The sequence below is a fragment of the Wyeomyia smithii genome, chromosome 3 (genome assembly GCF_029784165.1).
Source record: "Wyeomyia smithii strain HCP4-BCI-WySm-NY-G18 chromosome 3, ASM2978416v1, whole genome shotgun sequence".
NCBI lineage: Eukaryota > Metazoa > Arthropoda > Insecta > Diptera > Culicidae > Wyeomyia > Wyeomyia smithii.
Window position 1 is genome coordinate 3,021,234 of NC_073696.1, and position 19,419 is coordinate 3,040,652.

The following is a 19,419-nucleotide window of genomic DNA, read 5'->3' on the forward strand; positions in this document are numbered from 1 at the left end:
TTGAAAATTTTCAAATATTTTTTTTTTCTTTTATCAGGCTCTGGTAAACCATTTGAGTAAGTTGTGTTTGCTAGTAATAGTTATTATACTGTTTAATAAAATTATTTATATTCTCTCAATATGTATATATGCTCTTATTGATGCTTCTATAGCTCAACACCAGTTTATCGTTCGAAACATTATCTTTTTTTTTGTTGTTGTTGTTGTCTTCTGTTTGTTAAACTTCTCACAGTTGATTAAATATTTGGTGTGTTTTTCTGTGTGTTTCGTGTACTAAACAGAGTGAAATGGGTGTCGCCTCGAACTTGTCCCGCGCGCGCGTTACGCAATAGTTATGCTTCTGATTCAAGTCTACAGTATTGGTTTCCAACCGAAAATACGACAAAACGCGAACCTTTGGTTCCTCCATCTAATATGACAAAAATATACCTACATCCGTTTTTAAAGACTCTGGATTTGATTCTGTGCTCCCTTCATTTTGTTTGCTTCCACTGGTTGTTTCTCTACTTTGGTGATTATTTAACACTTTCCTTTGGGGAAAAGTTTTGGGGATCTTAAAATAATCTACGCTTCTTCTTTTTTTTTGGTTTGATTCGGCACATTCCGTGCTTGGTTTGCTACTGGTCGTAAATGGCTATGCCATTTTGCTACAAGAAAGAAGGATTTGAATGCTGACGTTTTTAATTCATCTGTTAAATTAATTCCCGCAGATTGTTCGATACAGTGGTAAAATATCTCATTCGTACGTACGTGAAGGCCGATGGTAGTATGAGGAAAAGCATATATAACAAGTCAGACAACATTGCGGCTTTGATCGATAAAACTCTACCTTTTGAGGTTGATGGGGGAGAGGGGTCTTTTTTTCTTTTGATGACTGTTTGCTTTTTATGGCATGTTTATTCTTTTGTGGTGCGATGAACATTTTCTGATGAATTCCAACACAAAAAAACAATCAAATCGTTCTAGCAATATGTACAGAATACGTGGCTTATAGAAACTATTTTTGGGATAAATGATAAATGAAGCTGAGATCATTCCGTGGTTTTTGCTCTACACTGAATCGTTCGAGAAAGCTGTTTTTCCTACGCCAGCTCAATCTTCGTCTGACATAGAAAAACGGTGCTACTTATCATCGTCAGGACAAAAAAGAAAACTTCGGCCTCCCGTGGCTCGATTTTTCTCCTAGCAGTAGATCCACACCAGACCAGCATAAAATGGTGCATATGGGAGTCTTCCTTTGATTAATGACATCAAACTGTTAAAAATGGAGGGGATGAAACTGAGGCGCGATGAGACATGGGACTGGGGATTAGTTAGTTCGGGACCGTTATTTCTTCCGGAAGCGTTGGCCACACTCGAGTCAATAGTACAACCGGTCTCGTTTCAGCTCGTTGTCCAGATCGGCGAGCTGCTGCAGGAAACCTTCGTTCGGCCGGATGTCACGGTGCATGCGGACCGTTCGGATAGCCTCAGCCGCCGACATCTTGCGGACGATCATCAGGTACGCCAGGACACACGTCGCTGACCGGGACATGCCCACCATGCAGTGGACCAGAACTTTTCCTGTAGAGTGGCATGACAATTAAATTTTTTTTTTTTTTAATTCGCTTAAAAGCTTTTTACCTCCACTGTTAATTCCATTTTCGATGAATTTGGAGGCGATGTAAAAATACCGGCTGATGTCCGTCGTCGGTTGGTCAACCATCGGAAAGCCCATGTACCTGAAAGTGCAACTAAATTTTCTCAGCGGTGGTATTCTGAACTCATCGTACACTGCCATCAATCGCTGGCTGGATTTTCTACTGCTTGGTCTGCACGGCAGCGGAAAATCCGACCGTTTTTCTTAATGGCAGTCACTGCCAAGTCAAGTAACTAACAAGGAACAAGTGCTGGGTGCGAGCGAGTTTTGGGTGCAAACAGTTGCCTGATCATGAAAAAAGCTGGGAAGCCAAGCGTGTCATTTGAGTCTGTTTTTTTGAAACATAAATGACAACGTTGAACCTTCAAACGACATACCTAACCCCGGACATGTCCCGATAATAGCTGTGGCCGGTGTCCACCTGCCCGAAGCGGGTCCCTTCCGCCGTGTTCAGTACGTGTGTAATTCCAATCAATCGTAAATATTGCTTATTTCTCGCCGATGCCCTGCAAGTGAAAAATGGTTAGTTAGTTCTCGACACGGCTAGTTTAATTATTTGGGCTGAGGTGATTAGCCTCGCGAGAGAGGTAAGCTAATGTTAGCCTAGTGATTGTCCTGCTGTTGGTTTTGTCATGGACGGGGGCACGAACGCGATGCCTTATCGATCAATCAGCGGATGTTCGTTTTGAGCTTTTGATGGTGCGATTCGGCTTTGAGCGGTAAATTACTAGACATGGTTTGGTGATTGATTGGAACAATGGAATAAATTGGCTAATTGTTACCTATAATAACATATTTTCCTGCCACGAAATCGTTGAGAATGTTTTAATAAATTTCATACTCTAGGGATTACTCAGTAGACCTGTAGTACAAGCGGGTGATAAATTCTTAATTAACTTCTACGGTACAAAAAGTCAATTTAACATTTCATTTCTTATGAAAGTATGAACGAATAATCTCTTTTAAATGAAAACTATATGTTATAGTGAAAAATCTAAATCCAAATCAATCGTAAACTTATTTTTTACGAAATGGCTCTGATGCTGATCACTGTCTTGAACAAATATCAAGATAATATTTTTGTTGCACGGACGTGGTTTCGAGGACGTTGAGATTCTCCTGCACTATGGAATAGAAAGAAATTCAGTGGAGAAACTATTTTTAAAATATAATAAAAAGATGCAGTATAGATAAGAAAAGAGAACTTTTTTTTTGAAAAAAAAATGCACTTCTTCATTTATCATCGTCGAAAACCAACTAGAGACCAGCATAACTCTAAGATCTATCACGACGTTAGTTCGGTTAATGATTTCGGTGTCAATATGGTAGTTCCATTGAATAGGATGTTTCCCTTTGCAAAAGTTAACACTGAGCATTTCGATGTACTGACAGTCGACGAAAGTTTTGATTAACCAGTAAATTTTTTTAGTCGTCGGCAATTTGAAATTTTTAGGTCGCACTAGACAGACAACGTTGAAACTTATGGTGAATAGTAGTGGCCCTTGATTGCTACCTTGCCCCTTCAATAAATGTTTTTCTGGAATTATTATGTCGTCCTGAGACCGGAAATCGACATCAGACGCCATTTTCAAATTCTGGATGGTTGCTTTCGGTTCGTCTGGTGTCGTGTTTACGTGTCTTGGCATCATTCCGATTCCAAAAGTACTCATATGGGGTGGTATTTCGTTAATTTTTACTGTTTACCGTAAACCGGAAGTCACCATCTTTCATCTAAAAATAGCGTCTGAAGTTGATTTTGAATCTCAGAGCATCAATTCCGACTCCGGTAAAAAACCATATTGGGTGGTTTGCAACCATTTTTGGTTGTTTTTCGGAAACCGGAAGTCGCTATTTTGGAATCTAATAATCTAATTTCTGTACATCATCTCGGTTCCGAAAATAAATTTTATTGATTTGCTTCTATGGCCTTTAGCCCCAGTGGAATCTATTCCGGAAGGTCCATTTTCGGGACATATCACCAAAACACCCAAAACCCGGTCTGTGGAAGTAATTTTATGACCTTTGAGTCAACAATTGTAAGATTCTGTTCAAATATTCATAAATTTTCTAAGAAAACTGAATTTCTGGAAATAAGAAAATTGTTTCGAGGCACCGCTCCAACGCAGCAAAAAAGAATCAGTGCAAAACTAGCAAAAAACAATCATCTTTATTAAGGCTAGTGTAATGAATACACTGTTCGTACAGTGTGAACTTTTGCCCCGCATGCTGGGTAAAAGTTCGTATAATACATTTTGAAGACAAAAGGTCTATGTACCGCTTGGAAACAAACCCGAATTTGATGAGAATTGTTTGCAATAGTTCTGTTGCAAAAAAAAAAAATAAAAGCGTACTTTTGCCCCTCACTACTCTACAGGAACCCACTTTTTCCCAATATCCTTCTCCTTGGGATGCTTTCGTGGTGCCTGCTTCATAATAGCTTTGTTCTTTCGATAGGCCTTAGTTCCGGTTAGATGGGAGGAGGCATGGCCTTGGATACGACAGTGGACCCGATGGTTTCGTATCACTCCAGGACATAATTTGATTAGTGGCACGTAGCTTGATCTGGCCCTAAGATCGTAGGTCCCTCGTTTTGCAGAAAAACAGAAAAAGCAGGCGCTTCTATGGACACTCCTTAAGGTAGATCTTTCTGTTTACAGTCCCGGTAGTCAGGAACAGTGCCACTTGAGCAGATCGCTTGCTAAATCAGGTATTTTTTTGAAAAAGTTGAAAGTTTCTGCTTCCTTACTACCTCCGGAACATCATACTGGTGCTGGGCAGTAAATAACAGTAGCCCCGGAAGCTGCCGGAATTTCGCCTTGGTGTGAGTCTCATAATCATGAGTTCGAGGTGGTTTATGAATTTGTGTACCTCGGATCATTGGTAACGTCTGACAACAACTGCAGCAGAGAAATCCGCAGACTGGAATTCGCTGGAATTCGTACCTACTACGGACTCCACAAGACCTTGAAGTGTAGTAAACTGTGTAATAAGGTCTTGGAAGTGTAAGACGCTAAGAAAACTACCTTGGACCGAGTTTGTTGGCGTAACGTTGTGACGCAAGTGAAATCCTGATAGATATTTCACCAAGAAAGTAGTAAATACCACCAGTCATCGATAAAACCAACAATGGTTGATGAAATTATCGATATTCGAGTGTCTTAGCTCTCCAGAAACCGGAAGTCGTCATCTTGTTTATCAAAATCACATGGAAGTGTAACGTTTCTCATTTCATTTAAAGACAACGGCAACTGAAGGAAATGAAGGTAAGCCTAAACCCTAAGACATTACCTCGGAGGAATTGCTCGTTAAGGATCCACGCCAAACGCTGGTATTAGTTATTTCCATTTTAAAGCCATTTCTAAGCAATTGCATGTTTTGGGAATGATTTCAAACCAAGGTACTCAGATTTCTTATAAGTTGAAGTCTAGGAGCGTTCTTTTATGCCTGCTCCAGCGGCAAGAAAGGAAGGGTTCACTTCACCCATCTTGACGGGTGATGAAAAATGGATTCATTACAGCAACCCAAAAAAAGTTATGGAAACTATCCGGCCATGCTTTTACGTCGTCGGAACGGCCGAATATACACGCTGTGAAAAGTATGCTGCATATTTAGTGGGACTAGATCAGTGTTATTCATTATGAGCTGTTGAAACAACACGAAAATATCGCTGCCAAGCAGTGCGCGAAAAATAGCTACAATGCTGGCAGGAAATAAAAAGAAGTCTACTGCATGAAAACGTTCGGCCTCATATTGCCAACGGGAAAATATAAACCAATCTCGAGATATAACATGTTTACGAAAATTTAATTACGAAATTCACAACTGTTTTCGAAAAAATGTTATATATCGAGATTGGCTCATATTACCTCAAGGTGATAAGTGTTTCTTACGCAAAATTTTCCGAGCAATATGACGAAATCATCAAATTTGAAATATAAATTCGCTACTTTTGCCGAAAAATTGTTTTTCAGGATAATTTTTTTTCTTTCCTGCATCTTAGAAATTTTTGGCGGAAATATGATTCAGATTACTTTTTGTTTTGCAAATTGCCGCTGCCTCGATACCGTCCTTCGGATTGAGATAATATGAAAGCTCTCTCTCTTCCCTCTTTTTGCCAGTATTTTTTGTTTTGTTCATGCATAGCCAGTTGTGTTCCAAATGGCGTCGAAACAAGAAGCATTCCGCAAGCGCATTGAACCGTTCGTTATAAACTGCACAATAGTTTTGGCAAAAGTTCACGGTAATTCATTCTAAGGGCGAAAATATTCCAGTTTCTATTGTGTATAATTTCCTGTAAACCTCAACTATAAACCGCCAGGAAGGTAGTGGAAGACCGGCTAGAGTGGTGGAGAGAAGATTGTTTCCTTTTTGTTAAAATCATAGCTCAAGCCTATGGTTAGCAATCAAAATGTATACCAGAACGAATGTTTAAACAACATTATTATCAAATGTTTAATATTTTTTTGTTAGTTCATTATGAATGTGTCCTCATGAGAAATAATTCAGTTTTTCGTTGAGCTCATGCACCTTCTTTTGTCAGTAGCAGAATTAAATTCCAAATTTCTAGTTGTCACCCGTTGGAAATGATTTTTGAAATCAATAATCCTCCCTATCCAAATTTTTTTTTTGTTGCTTGATTAATTCTTGAGTTATGGAGAGATTTCTGTTTCATTTGTACGGAGGCCCTCCTCTCTAGAAAAGGGGGTGTGGTCGAACCACCTTAAAAACTTTTCTTGCCTCTAGACACCTCCACTGTCAAATTTGGTAGGTACTATTAGCTTAATTGGCTCTCGAATCACGCAGAAATTTATATGGACCAAGCTCCCCCCAAAGTTGTGTGAAGAATCATATCATAATAGTAACGTTTCTTGCCACCAAACACTTTCACTTGTCAAATTTGGTTCTATTTGCTTGATTAGATCCCGATTTGTGCAGAAATTTGTTTTTTTATTCCCCGATCGGTTCAGTCATTTCAAAGTCTATTTAAATTAGACAGACAGAACTTCTTTTTTATGTGCATAGATAGCTGCTAAGCGTGGCTGATGCTCTCTTGACCCGGTTACGAAGAGCTGTATTACAATTCTCCAAGTAACGGAGCTGTTGCCACTGTGAATTTCAAACTCTTCTTCTCCACTTTGCTTACTCTTTCTCTTCCTCTGAATTTTCTTTTCATTTTGCTCTCTGTTTTTTTCTAGCTTTATTTTTACTTCTCTTGTATTTCTTTTCCTCTCTCTTTCTCTTTCTCTCTCTCTCTCTCTTTATCTTTCTTGTCTCACTCCCTTTTGTTTTCTCTCTCCTATTAAATTGATTACCTATTAAGTCACATTAAATTCATTAGGACCACTTTTACCCATATCTATCACAAAGATTGCTCCGAAAATTCCATGAAACTAAAAAAATGCTTTAGGCCCGTCCTCCTCACCTTTGTCAACCCTATAATATATAACCAAGGGAGCTTCCTAGCCACAAGGATACTGAGTCCACCGGTGGCCGTGGGTTCGAACCTTAGTAGAATCTTTGGCTGCGTACAACTGGAACAGTGTATTCGTCAGTGCTGATATCGATGATGTCGTATTGAGATTTGTCGAGGTTCTGCTGCAGTGGTTAACTGCAAATGTTCCTGCTTTGCGTAGGCCATTGAAGCCCCCGTGGGGAAATCCTACGCTACGGTTACTTAAGCGCGAACTGAATGCTTGTCAACGTCACTATCGCAAACTTCGTACACCACTCACCAGAAACAACTTTAAGTATGCAAGCGAATCGTACCGTAGATTATTCACACACCTGTAAAGACAATATGTTACTAGCATACAAAGAAACTTCCGCCGAAACCCAAAAAAATTCTGGCAATTTGTTAAAACGAAACGAAAAAGTAGTGATGGAATCCCAGCAAAAGTTTATTTAGGCGATAAATCAACCATTGAGCCGCTAACGGAATGCGAACTATTCGCTGATCACTTCTCTAGTGTTTATAATACAACCATGGCCACTCCTGACGAAGCTGTACTCGCCGCTTCCGATGTCCCAATGAATACTACTTCGGCTGATGTTCCCGAGATTACCGAGGAATCGCTACTAGAGGCGGTAAAATCGCTTAAGACATCCAATACTCCTGGGCCTGTATACTGTATATAAATATTTAACTCGTCCTTACAACAATGTAAGTTCCCCGCTCTTTGGAAAAGCTCGCATATTTCGCCGGTGTTCAAAAAAGGAAATAGACACGATGTTACCAACTATCGTGGCATCACATCGCTAAGCGCCTACTCAAAATTATTTGAATCAATCCTTAGTAACCACCTACTGTTTCACACTAAAAGCAGCATTTCTACTGATCAGCATGGTTTCTATCCTGGTCGTGCTTTGCTTCGTCTCGGATTGTGTCTCTCACATTGAAAAGGAAAACAGGTTGATGCTGTATATACGGATTTGAAAGCCGCATTCGACAAAATTGACCATCGAATTCTACTTGGCAAACTCTTGAGAATGGGTGTCTCAGAAAGCCAGGTTCAATGGATGCAATCATACCTTCGTGACAGAAGTCTGAGCGTTAAACTTGGATCCAACACATCCCGACGATTTACAAATACATCCGGTGTTCCCCAAGGGAGTAACCTTGGGCCGCTACTATTTGTTTTATATTTCAATGTTGTCGCAGCTCGTCTTGGAATTCGTTGTTGGCTGTTTTATGCCGATGATTTGAAGATTTTTGTGGTCATTGAAGATTTAGCCGACTGTCAAAAGCTGCAAGGGTTATTGAATATTTTTGAGGATTGGTGCCAAAAAAATCTAAGGGAAGCCGAATTTTTTACGATCAAAATACAGAAGTAAAAAGAACTCTAACCTCAAAATTGTATAGGAAAAGGCCACAATCCCGTTTCACCTTAAGACGGTAATTGTCGGATGAATTAACAACAATAAACAATAAACAATCAGGGCCAGTGCTGATAAAAGTCATTTTCCCCAGCAGAATTCTTCAAAAATTACAGCCAATCATTTTCAATTTTCACTTCCAATAATCGCAGCACACTTTCAGATACACTAGTAACATGCTGTTATACTCAGATGAAACAGATCGCGCGCATCGTTCACGGTTACGGAATAAAATTTGACGACAAATCCAACCAAATGGTCTTCACTTCAAAGCGAAAAAGAAAAACAAACAATCCACTCAACCAAAATGAACCTCACCGAAACACTTTTTCACTGACACTGACCGATGCCTTGACAATCTTCGTTAACTGATAAACTGATTTTTTTGCCTTGCTTCCATCGCATGAAATATAATGAGGTGTTTTGACAGTTCACTTCCATGCAAAAAGCGGGAAGGGAGAACTCTGAAAGGATTGTAAAAAATAACGTTTATGGATGCTTTTTTTCACTTTCACTCAAGAGTGTCAACAAATATATATATAAATAACCCTGCTCCAGGACATAACTTGATTAGTGGCACGTAGCTTGATCTGATCGTAAGTCCCTTGTGTTGCAGAAAAACAGAAAAAGCAGGCGCTTCTGCGGACACTTCTTGAGGCAGATCTCCCTGTTTACAGTCCTGGTAGTCAGGAACGTTGTCACTTGAGCAGATCGCTTGCTAAATCAGGTATTTTTCCGGAACATCAAACTGGTGCTGGACAGTGAAAACAGTAGCCCCGGAAGCTGCTGGAAGTCCGCCTGGGCGTGAGTCTCATCATCGTGAGTTCGAGGTGGTTGACGAATTTGTGTACCTCGGATCATTGGTAACGTCAGACAACAACTGCAAAAGAAAAATCCGCAGACGAATCGTGGCTGGAGTTCGTGCCTACTACGGACTCCACAAGACCTTGAAGACTAGTAAACTTTGCCCCCGTATCAAGTACACCATGTACAAGATGCTTCCAAGACCGGTAATCCTCTACGGGCACAAAACGCAGACAATGTTCGAGGAGAGATTTGAAAGTCTGCTTAGGACCATCTTCCGGGAAGCATGTGAGAAAGGCGTATGGAGACGAAGAATGAACCACGAGCTGGTGCGACTCTACGGCCAGCCCTGCATCCAGGAGGTTGCTAAAGCTGGAAGGGCACCTCGAGAAAAGAGTTGGCATCGAGAAAAGACTGGCATCGCTCAGCAATGTCGAACGAAGAAACTAAGCTAGGTAGCCAAAACGACAATACCGTTAAGCACATAGTCGATCGATCGTTAGGTGTTCAATACGTGGCAGCTGATAATGAAGATGAGACGCAATGCATGATCGGACGTGTTCCGACTTCCGCGGTTATCGATTCTGGTTCCAAATATAATCTACTTAACGAGCAAATTTGAATGATTCTGAAGTCGAAGAAGAATGTTTTGATTAGGCAGTCACGCGAAGTATCCATGGTTATCAAGGCTTACGGCGCACAGGAGTGTTTGGTACATTTACCTCAAATATCCAGCTTGGTGTCCAAAGCGGATCAACCGCGTTTTACGTGATCAAAGGGTGCGGCAAAATTCTAGTTGTGCGTGATACTGCTACTGAGTTGGGTGTTCTAAGGATCACCACTGCGGTCAATAAAGTTTATACTGAAGAACAAACCATTAAGGATATTGTCGTTGACATTCCAATCAATCCTGATTTTGTACCCATAAGTCAACCGTATCGCCGCATTTCTGTGGCTATGGAGAAACTCGTGAAGAAACTCGTGAATGCAAAAATTCATGAGTTACTGACCCAGGGCGTTATCGAGAAGGTCAACCATCTAAATGGATATCTCCGGTCGTCATTGTGCCCAAAGGCAATGATGTACCGATTTGTGTGGACATGCGGCGAGCGAACGGGACTGTTGAAAGGGAGAATCATCCGCTACCTACAATTGAGGATTACCTTTCCCGCCTTCGCGAAGCGAAGGTGTTTTCAAGATTGGACGTGAAGAACGCGTTCCTGAACGCGACTGATTGAATTCTTTCTGATTCAATTTCGGTTACCTGTAATTAGTCGTTTACAAGATTTGAGCGATATTTGTAACGTTGAGTTTCATTTTAGGTTGGAATATCCCAGAGATCCAGACCAATCACAACTTTCATTACGTATTGTGCCTTGTCAAATAAATGTTGTGTGAACAAAAAAAAGTTTATATTGATACACACGCTTGCTGTTTGGTAACAATTGCGCTCGGAACAGCTCCATTCTAGAAAATCATGGAACAACTCCTGACGGTATAATTGTTCATGGGGCTGACCAACGAGAGCATGACAGAAGAATAGAGCAGGTACGCCAGAAACTTGCCATGCCATGAACGTTGCGTTGAATGACAGTACTTATGGGGTCGCTGAGCTGAAATTTTTGGGGCATATTTTGTCTGCGCATGGTATCAAACCCGACACGGATAAGCTAGAGTCTATACGGAATTTTCGAAGACCAAGAACTTTCGAGGAAACACGTAGCTTCTTGGGTCTAGTCAATTATCTAGGCCATACAAATCCCCGTCGACAACTTACAAAGCAGCATTCCAAATTTTCCTGGAATCGTGAGCAACAATCTGAATTCGAAGAATTGAAGAGACACATGACGAACCCTGCGACATTGGGATATTTTGTTGTTGATGACCGTACTCAACTAATTGCTGATGTTAGTCCTGTCAGACTGGGGAGAGTTTTAATACAGATTAACCAGCATGGTCTTAGGATAATTTCGTATACGAGTAGAAGTTTGTCTGATGTCGAAAAGCGATACTCACATATAGAGAAAGAGGCATTAGCTCAAGTTTGGGCAGTCGAACGACATCACTTTCATTTGTATGGAAGATGTCACGCTGATTAACACGACTCCATACTGGCCTCTGCAAAATGAGAAAGTTGAGCGCCAAAACAGGTCCATATCAGAATAGCTCTCCATAAGGCAAGCAACAAATTCGGACTGAGTGGATGAACTTAACAAGTACAGGTCTATTCCACACTCGACAACCGGCAAAACACCACCAAAAATGCTTTTCGATTTTAATATCCGTGATAAAGTTCCATCTATCACCCAACCGAAAGAAGTCGATGAAGAAATTGTAGATCGAGCTAGATCTGAGAAAGTAAACCGAAAATTATTCGCGGACCAACGACGAAATGCAAAATCAAGCATTATTGCCATAAGTGAAAAAGTTTTGATGAAAAGGATGACGAAACAAGCTAACATCAAACTTTTGACCGGAGATATCTAAATTTATCAAACGGAAAGGTGGAGATGTGGAAGTTATATCAAAAGAATCCAGAATAACTTATCGTAGACATGTGTCACATTTTCAACGAATCAACGATGAGGACGATAAGCCAATGGAGATCGGTGCGAGCGGAACGAATCAGTTAACAACGAGTACCTTGTGTGGAGAAAGCACTAAAAGGACATCTGACCAACGAGGATACAAAGTGACTGACTCAGAATCGAAAAGTAAGCGTGCAGTACGACAACCGGAGTACTTGTGTGACTACGTGTAATTAATTTATTAAACAAAAAGAAGAAAAGAGGTATATGATCAAGTTCAGGTCACGGCTTCGGAGTTTAGCTTATCTGCACGGCTTTGAGGTCTAGCGCATTAGACATACACACCTATATACCTATAAGATTACTAGTATGTCAGAGAGCAAACGAGCCTGACGCGTTTTATTTCGATCCTGTCTTACGAACCTGTCTGCTTCACTACAGTCATAAGGACTGCCCGGTTATGCTTTCACATTGTCGATTTGGTCGAATATACACGCTGGGAAGAGAGTGTTTTTTTGAAGTAGAATACTTCTCTTAGGAAGTTCGGCTACATAGGGATGTGAAATGAAAACCTAAAACCGAAAAAAGTGAAAAATATGTCCAATTTCAAATGCTAATAAATCGGTTAGTATTCGATGGATTTCCTTCGTTCTTGCATCAATAGATTGGAAAATCTTTTAAGATTCTTTCCAAATGCAGATAATTGTCATTTTATTTTTCAAACTATTGTACTATTGAAAATAGTCAAGCCTTGTCAAAACGAAAACTTCGGCCTCTGATTGGTCGTTATATGATTGCTTCCCAAGCACGGTCGACAGAATCATAGACCTTGCCATTTGAAATGTGCTATTTAGCCTATATAAGAGCCTATTTCACCTGAAGCCGCTCATTATAATTCTAGACTGCAACAACAGCAGTCCTCCCTTAGCAGCAGCAGTAGCAGTGCAGCGGACAACGGCCACAGCTGTGGTATGGCAACGGATAGCGGAACGCGTCTCAGCATTGATAGCAGGACCAGGTGATGCAGGGCAGCGGATACCAATGGCAACGGAAGCGTCCACTACTGTGGCAACGGGGATAGCGCAGCGGTTGACGTTGGTCTCAGCATCTATATAAGCAGGTTCAGCTGATGCAGTGTGGCATTTTAGTGAAATGCTGTCTCTGAGCGATAGCAGACACACTAGCAAATGCATCCAATGAAAAAAAAAACGTTCTGGAAAGCTTTTCAGTGTTTATTTTCCCCCAAAGAATACTTTATTCGCACTGCCAGTGATAACGCAAAGATGTGATCGGCATCTTATCAAACATTGAATTAAACAACAAATTGTCCTTTTCAGGATGATATAAAAACCAAATTGAAGAGTTAATATTTTCTCTTAAATCAATTTACACTCTAAGAAATTTGGAACTTATATATTTGGCTTTATCTACGTGTCTCAGAACGTACTGAATTACCATTTCCTTCAGTCATGAGCACAACATCCGTAAACCTTTCATTATCAGCATAAAAATTAATTTTTCGCATAATCAAATTTCAAAAATTATCAAGTCCAAATCATGACAAGCAACTATATTATTGAGAATGGTCAATCCTTGTTGAAGCGCGAAATTTGACTGATCTGATTAGTCGTTAATATTATTGCTTCCCAAGCACGGTTGACAGAATCATAGACCTTGCCATTTTAAATTTGCTATTTGTCTGTATGAAAGTAAGGATGGGAATTATCGACTGAAACGGCTATCGATAGTTATCGATGATTTCCTACTACCATCCCTATATAAGAGCCTGTTTCAGTCGAAGCCGCTCATAATAGTTCTAGACACCGACAACAGCAGTCTTCCCTTAGCAGCAGCAGTAGCAGTGCTCATTTCGACAACACATGAGCCGTCTAGTTTTGAGTGTTAAATCAGCTTTTCACTGTTTATTTTATCACAAGGAATACTTTATTCGCACTGTCAGTGATAACGCCAAGATGTGATCGGTATCTTATCCGATATTGAATTGAACAACAAATTAAAAAAATACTGACACGCAAGCGGCCGGGTTTTCTTGTAAAAGTATTCTTCTTCATACTTGCGGTCGTGGCTTTGCACACAACCCTCCTGTGATTTTTTTGTGAGAACAGGTCGTTGTTAGATAGTATGAACCTGGGAGGGAGAAACGAATACTACACTCAAAACAGAGAACACGAACATGCTTAGTTATCTGATAGCGTGTAACAATCTTCTTGCTGTAACGCATGCATGGTTCGAACGAAGTTTTTAGTAACATCAGGAATACTGAATGTGCAAATTTTACAGACTAATTGTTCGAGTCTGTGTTTTTCTTTCAATTTGCCGTTATATAAAAACTTTTGCAGAGTTTTTAGTTCGACCGTGAGGAAGTGATGATTATTACTTAAAGCTTATGAAATTTATTATTTTCCGTAGAAACAAACCAAAATATTTTGTGAAACGATAACAAATACAAAAACTGTTTGCGATGAATATTTTTTTGAGCAACGCGATACCTTTCAGCTTTAACAATGCTCAATACACAAAAAAATGCTTTTTTTTCCTTGGTTCAAATTGACAGTCAATGACAGCTCATTCTGGTTCATTTTGACACTCACACAGCTTCGTATCCGTTTCTCCCTCCCAAGTATGAACTGTTGAAACCGAACAAAGCCATTACTGGGGAACGGTAACGACTTCAACGAGTGTTTTATGTTTAGAAGTAAATTAAAAATGTTAATTGAGATTGTTCTAGCTATAGATGCCTGTTCTCGCCCCCAAGAGGAAAGTTACAGGACCCGCAGTAACCGGGAGTATACGCATAAATTTGGGTGTCCCTAGTCATTATCAAAATGCGTCAACTTACGTGAGAGTTCACACAGTAATTGCTCACCGGGTTCGTCACTTTAACGTTATGTTTACGAAAAATTCATTGAATTTTCTGAAAAAAAACTATAATCTTTCATTTTTTTCAGGTTTGACCTTTAGGGCCACAGAAGAATTGGCTAAAATAAAAAAAATACTGTTTGAATAGTTTCCGTTAATATGCTCTAAACAATGAACTATAACTGGTTTTCAGAGTGACTGTCACTTGATGATTAAGAAACGGTTTAAGTGGCCCAAATTTTTCTTTACAATGGTACTTTAGTAAATTTTATTATTTTTAAGTACTTCCAATCAAATTAATTAAATGTATGTTCCATGAATTGCGATGATCTGGTGAATTTACTACAACCACAGTTCGCTGTACTACCCAATTTTGCCTCATTTACAAAAAAAAATGATAAACAGGAACCAATCTACTATATAAAAATGGAATTCCGTACCGCTTGATCCTATTGATATTATTACCTCCGTCTCTGTGGTATACAGTAATCAGTATCATTTAAAATCGTTCTAAATCAGAAAAATAAGCGATGACATAGAGGGTTTTTAACCGGAAAATGTTCGCTGATGTTCAGGAAAAACATTTGGAGAAAAATAATTAGTATCTGATTACTACAATTTGAGATATTATTCACAAAACTACGAAAAACATGCAAAATTATGACTTTTCAAGCTGAATTTGCCTTCAAATCAAAATTCAAAGCGATGACATGTGATTCTTTTTTCATTAAAATGTTTGTTACATTCAGGAAAAACATTCGAGGAAGAAAATTAGTATCTGATTTCTGAAACTTGAGATATTATTCACGAAACTACGTAAAACATGGAAAATTGTGACTGTTTTATACTAAATTAACCTCTAAATCCAAAATTCAAAGCGATGATATGAGATTCTTTTTTCATTAAAATGTTTGTTACGTTAAGGAAAGACATTTGAGGAAAAATAATTAGTATCTGATTACAAAAACTTGAGATATTATTCACAAAACTACGTAAAACATGGAAAAATGTGACTTTTTATACTGAATTTACCTCTAAATCAAAATTCAAAGCGATGACATGTGATTCTTTTTTCATTAAAAAGTTTGTTACGTTCAGGAAAAACATTCAAGGAAGAATAATTAATAGCTAATTACTAAAACTTGAAATATTATTCACAAAACTACGTAAGACATGCAAAATTATGACTTTTTATACTCAATTCGTCTCCAAATCAAAACTCAAAGTGATGACATGTGATTTTTCTTTTCATTAAAAAGTTCGTTGATGTTCAAGAAAGACATTCGAGTAAAAATAACAGATATTTGATCACAAAAACTCGAGATAATATTCACAAAACCACGTGAAACATGCGAAATCATGACTTTTCATACTGAGTTTGCCTCTAAATCAAAATTCGAATCTATGATCTGTGTTTTTTTTTGACGTAGGACTACGTCTAACCGCACTATATTGAGATACATTCTGAGAAAACTAAAAACCAAGGTGTAACGCCGGAATGAAAGATTTCAAACGGTAATACTTGTGTAACCACATGATGGATTACAATGATCAATATGTCGTTGGATTGATAAAATGATGGACATTTTTGTGATACTTCAGTGATCATTATTACTTAATTGTTCAACAGTGAAAATTAGTGAAAACTTTCAAGATCGAATTTCCCCTACAATGAACCAATCACGTGCGCGCATGCCTGGCACAGACTTCATGAGTAGACACAAACCATGGCGCATGTAAACGTAAAATTGATTCTTGAAATGCCACGTCGTGATTGATTTTTTGTTACGCTTTCGGACATTTTAAACAACTATTCCATTTGAAATACAGCTTCGAAAAAGTATGAATATCCTTGGTTGGATGAAATTGAATTAACTATTCTTATACATTTTTCAAAAGTCTTGAAAAAGACTGTTTCTGAACTGCTTGATAAAGTTGTGTGCTGGGCTTCGGCAGATTCTTTCGCTGCAGCAAATTTGTTTACTACAAGTACTGCCCTTCCAAGCATAGTTGTCCCAGCGTGCATAAGTTTTGTGTAGAACATGGGACTACTATGATTGGAACGGCAGAGTAGCCTTTCGACAGCCCATCACTTTCATCACAACTATTTTTCTCCGTCTCCAGTGTTAGCGCTAGAATCAGTCAAATGATTAGAGTTCGTTGTCTAATCCGAACAGGAACATCCAGCGTTCCACTAGCTCCAAACAGAAATGCTGCGACCGCGACGCGCACAGGTCTAGCTCAAAATGCGAAATGACTGAACGCGCGGACGGTTCTTTTCCTTTTATACTCGCACACTGGCAACTGATAAGCTCCGCCCGGTTTAATTTTTCTTTCATTTCCTTAGCTGCATATGTTCCCGCAATCACACGCAATGAGAAATTATCTCAAGCAATCTGCGGTAGGACAAATGAATTCAATTTAAGTTTTGATTTATGACGGCTTGCCACTGCTCGTCAGAACCCCCAGAAACGATTTTAAAACACTAATTGCCATGGAATTCGATTTTGATCTTACATTACAACAGTATTGCTGCCGGTTGAAACAAGCTAGCGCACCGTTTCTGAAGCAAAACGAACCTGTTATTATTCACTGTCCATTCACTGGGCTCGAAATTCCCATCGTTGAGTAAAATTGAATTAACTTTCTTTATAAATTTAATAAAAGTCTTGAAAAAGACTGTTTGTGAACTGCGTGTTAAAGTTGTCCAAACAGGAACATCGGGAGTCCGCTAACTGCAAACAGAAATGCTGCGACCGCCTTGGAATTCGATTTTGGTCTAACATTACAACAGTATTGCTGCCGGTTGAAACAAGCTGGCGCACCGTTTCTGAAGCAAACGAACCTGTTATTATTCACTGTCCATTCACTGGGCTCGAAATTCCCATCGTTGGGTAAAATTTAATTAACTTTCTTTATAAATTTAATAAAAGTCTTGAAAAAGACTGTTTGTAAACTGCGTGTTAAAGTTGTCCAAACAGGAACATCGGGAGTCCGCTAACTGCAAACAGAAATGCTGCGACCGCCTTGGAATTCGATTTTGGTCTAACATTACAACAGTATTGCTGCCGGTTGAAACAAGCTAGCGCACCGTTTCTGAAGCAAAACGAACCTGTTATTATTCACTGTCCATTCACTGGGCTCGAAATTCCCATCGTTGAGTAAAATTGAATTAACTTTCTTTATAAATTTAATAAAAGTCTTGAAAAAGACTGTTTGTAAACTGCGTGTTAAAGTTGTCCAAACAGGAACATCGGGAGTCCGCTAACTGCAAACAGAAATGCTGCGACCGCCATGGAATTCGATTTTGGTCTTACATTACAACAGTATTGCTGCCGGTTAAAACAAGCTAGCGCACCGTTTCTGAAGCAAAACGAACCTGTTATTATTCACTGTCCATTCACTGGGCTCGAAATTCCCATCGTTGAGTAAAATTGAATTAACTTTCTTTATAAATTTAATAAAAGTCTTGAAAAAGACTGTTTGTAAACTGCGTGTTAAAGTTGTCCAAACAGGAACATCGGGAGTCCGCTAACTGCAAACAGAAATGCTGCGACCGCGACGCGCACAGGTCTAGCTCAAAATGCGAAATGACTGAACGCGCGGACGGTTCTTTTTCTTTTATACTCGCACACTGGCAACTGATAAGCTCCGCCCGGTTTAATTTTTCTTTCATTTCCTTAGCTGCATATGTTCCCGCAATCACACGCAATGAGAAATTATCTCAAGCAATCTGCGGCGGGACAAATGAATTCAATTTAAGTTTTGATTTATGACGGCTTGCCACTGCTCGTCAGAACCCCCAGAAACGATTTTAAAACACTAATAGCCATGAAATTCGATTTTGATCTTACATTATTTTAACAAGACAAGAACGAGCCAGTATTGTCATTCGCTGGGTGAGGGTAGGGAGAAGCTTTGTGCTGGATATGTTGTTGCAATGAAACCTAATGAAAATAGAGCTGTGAAGAAATTAAAATCAATGATTTGAGCATGTAAAAATCAAAGATGTGGTAATTCTAGTTTTCTTTCCTCTTGCTCACTGTGTTGTGTGTCAATGAACGATTACTCGGAGTAGTCCTACGTCAATAATGCGGTTGTTCGTCAGATATAACCTTCTACTTTTTAAATGAAATCAAGGGAAAATGATAAGTACCTGATCATTTGAAATTTAAATTTTTTTAATAAAACTACGTGAAAAATGCAAAACCAAGATTTTTAGGCTTGATTTGTCACTGAATCATAATTCAAAGCGATGACATGTGATTTTTTTTTTCAATGAAATGTTCGTTCGTGTTCAGGAATGACATTTGAGAAGAAATGATAGGTATCTGATTACTGGAAATTTAGATATTATTCATAAAACTATTTAATAATATAAATATTTAGGCTCAATTTGTCTGCAAATCAAAATCAAAGCTATGATATGTGATTGTTTTCCAATAAAATGTTAGTTAATGTTCAGGAAAGACATTTGAGAAAAAATAACACGAATCTTATTGCTGAAGGTTGACATATTACTGAAAAAACTACGTATGTTTGAAGCATTGTTGAAGATGATTTTCTGCATACAAAGAAACACCTTAAAATACTTTCTTTGATTTTGAAAAACATATAATACATGCAAAACTTTGACTTTTTAAGCATTGAAAGTCATTTTTTATTTTCTACATAGTTTTGTGGATTACAGCACAA

At 38.9% G+C, this 19,419-nt stretch overlaps 1 protein-coding gene across 6 annotated transcripts in view; it reads right to left on the minus strand.

Moving 5' to 3' along the window:
• Positions 1-19,419, minus strand: part of LOC129727275 (dual specificity protein phosphatase 3) — a 150,013-nt gene continuing 130,594 nt past the window's right edge. For 3 of the 6 annotated variants that reach the window (XM_055684949.1, XM_055684945.1, XM_055684944.1), the window contains exons 3-5: positions 2,017-2,145; positions 1,624-1,733; positions 1-1,563 (exon numbers count right to left, since the gene is read on the minus strand). In XM_055684949.1, the coding sequence (XP_055540924.1) occupies positions 1,361-1,563; positions 1,624-1,733; positions 2,017-2,145 (442 nt within the window). In that variant the 3' untranslated portion in view covers positions 1-1,360. The remainder of the gene's footprint in view (positions 1,564-1,623; positions 1,734-2,016; positions 2,146-19,419) is intronic. The other 3 variants (XM_055684950.1, XM_055684947.1, XM_055684946.1) reach the window with 1 other exon arrangement.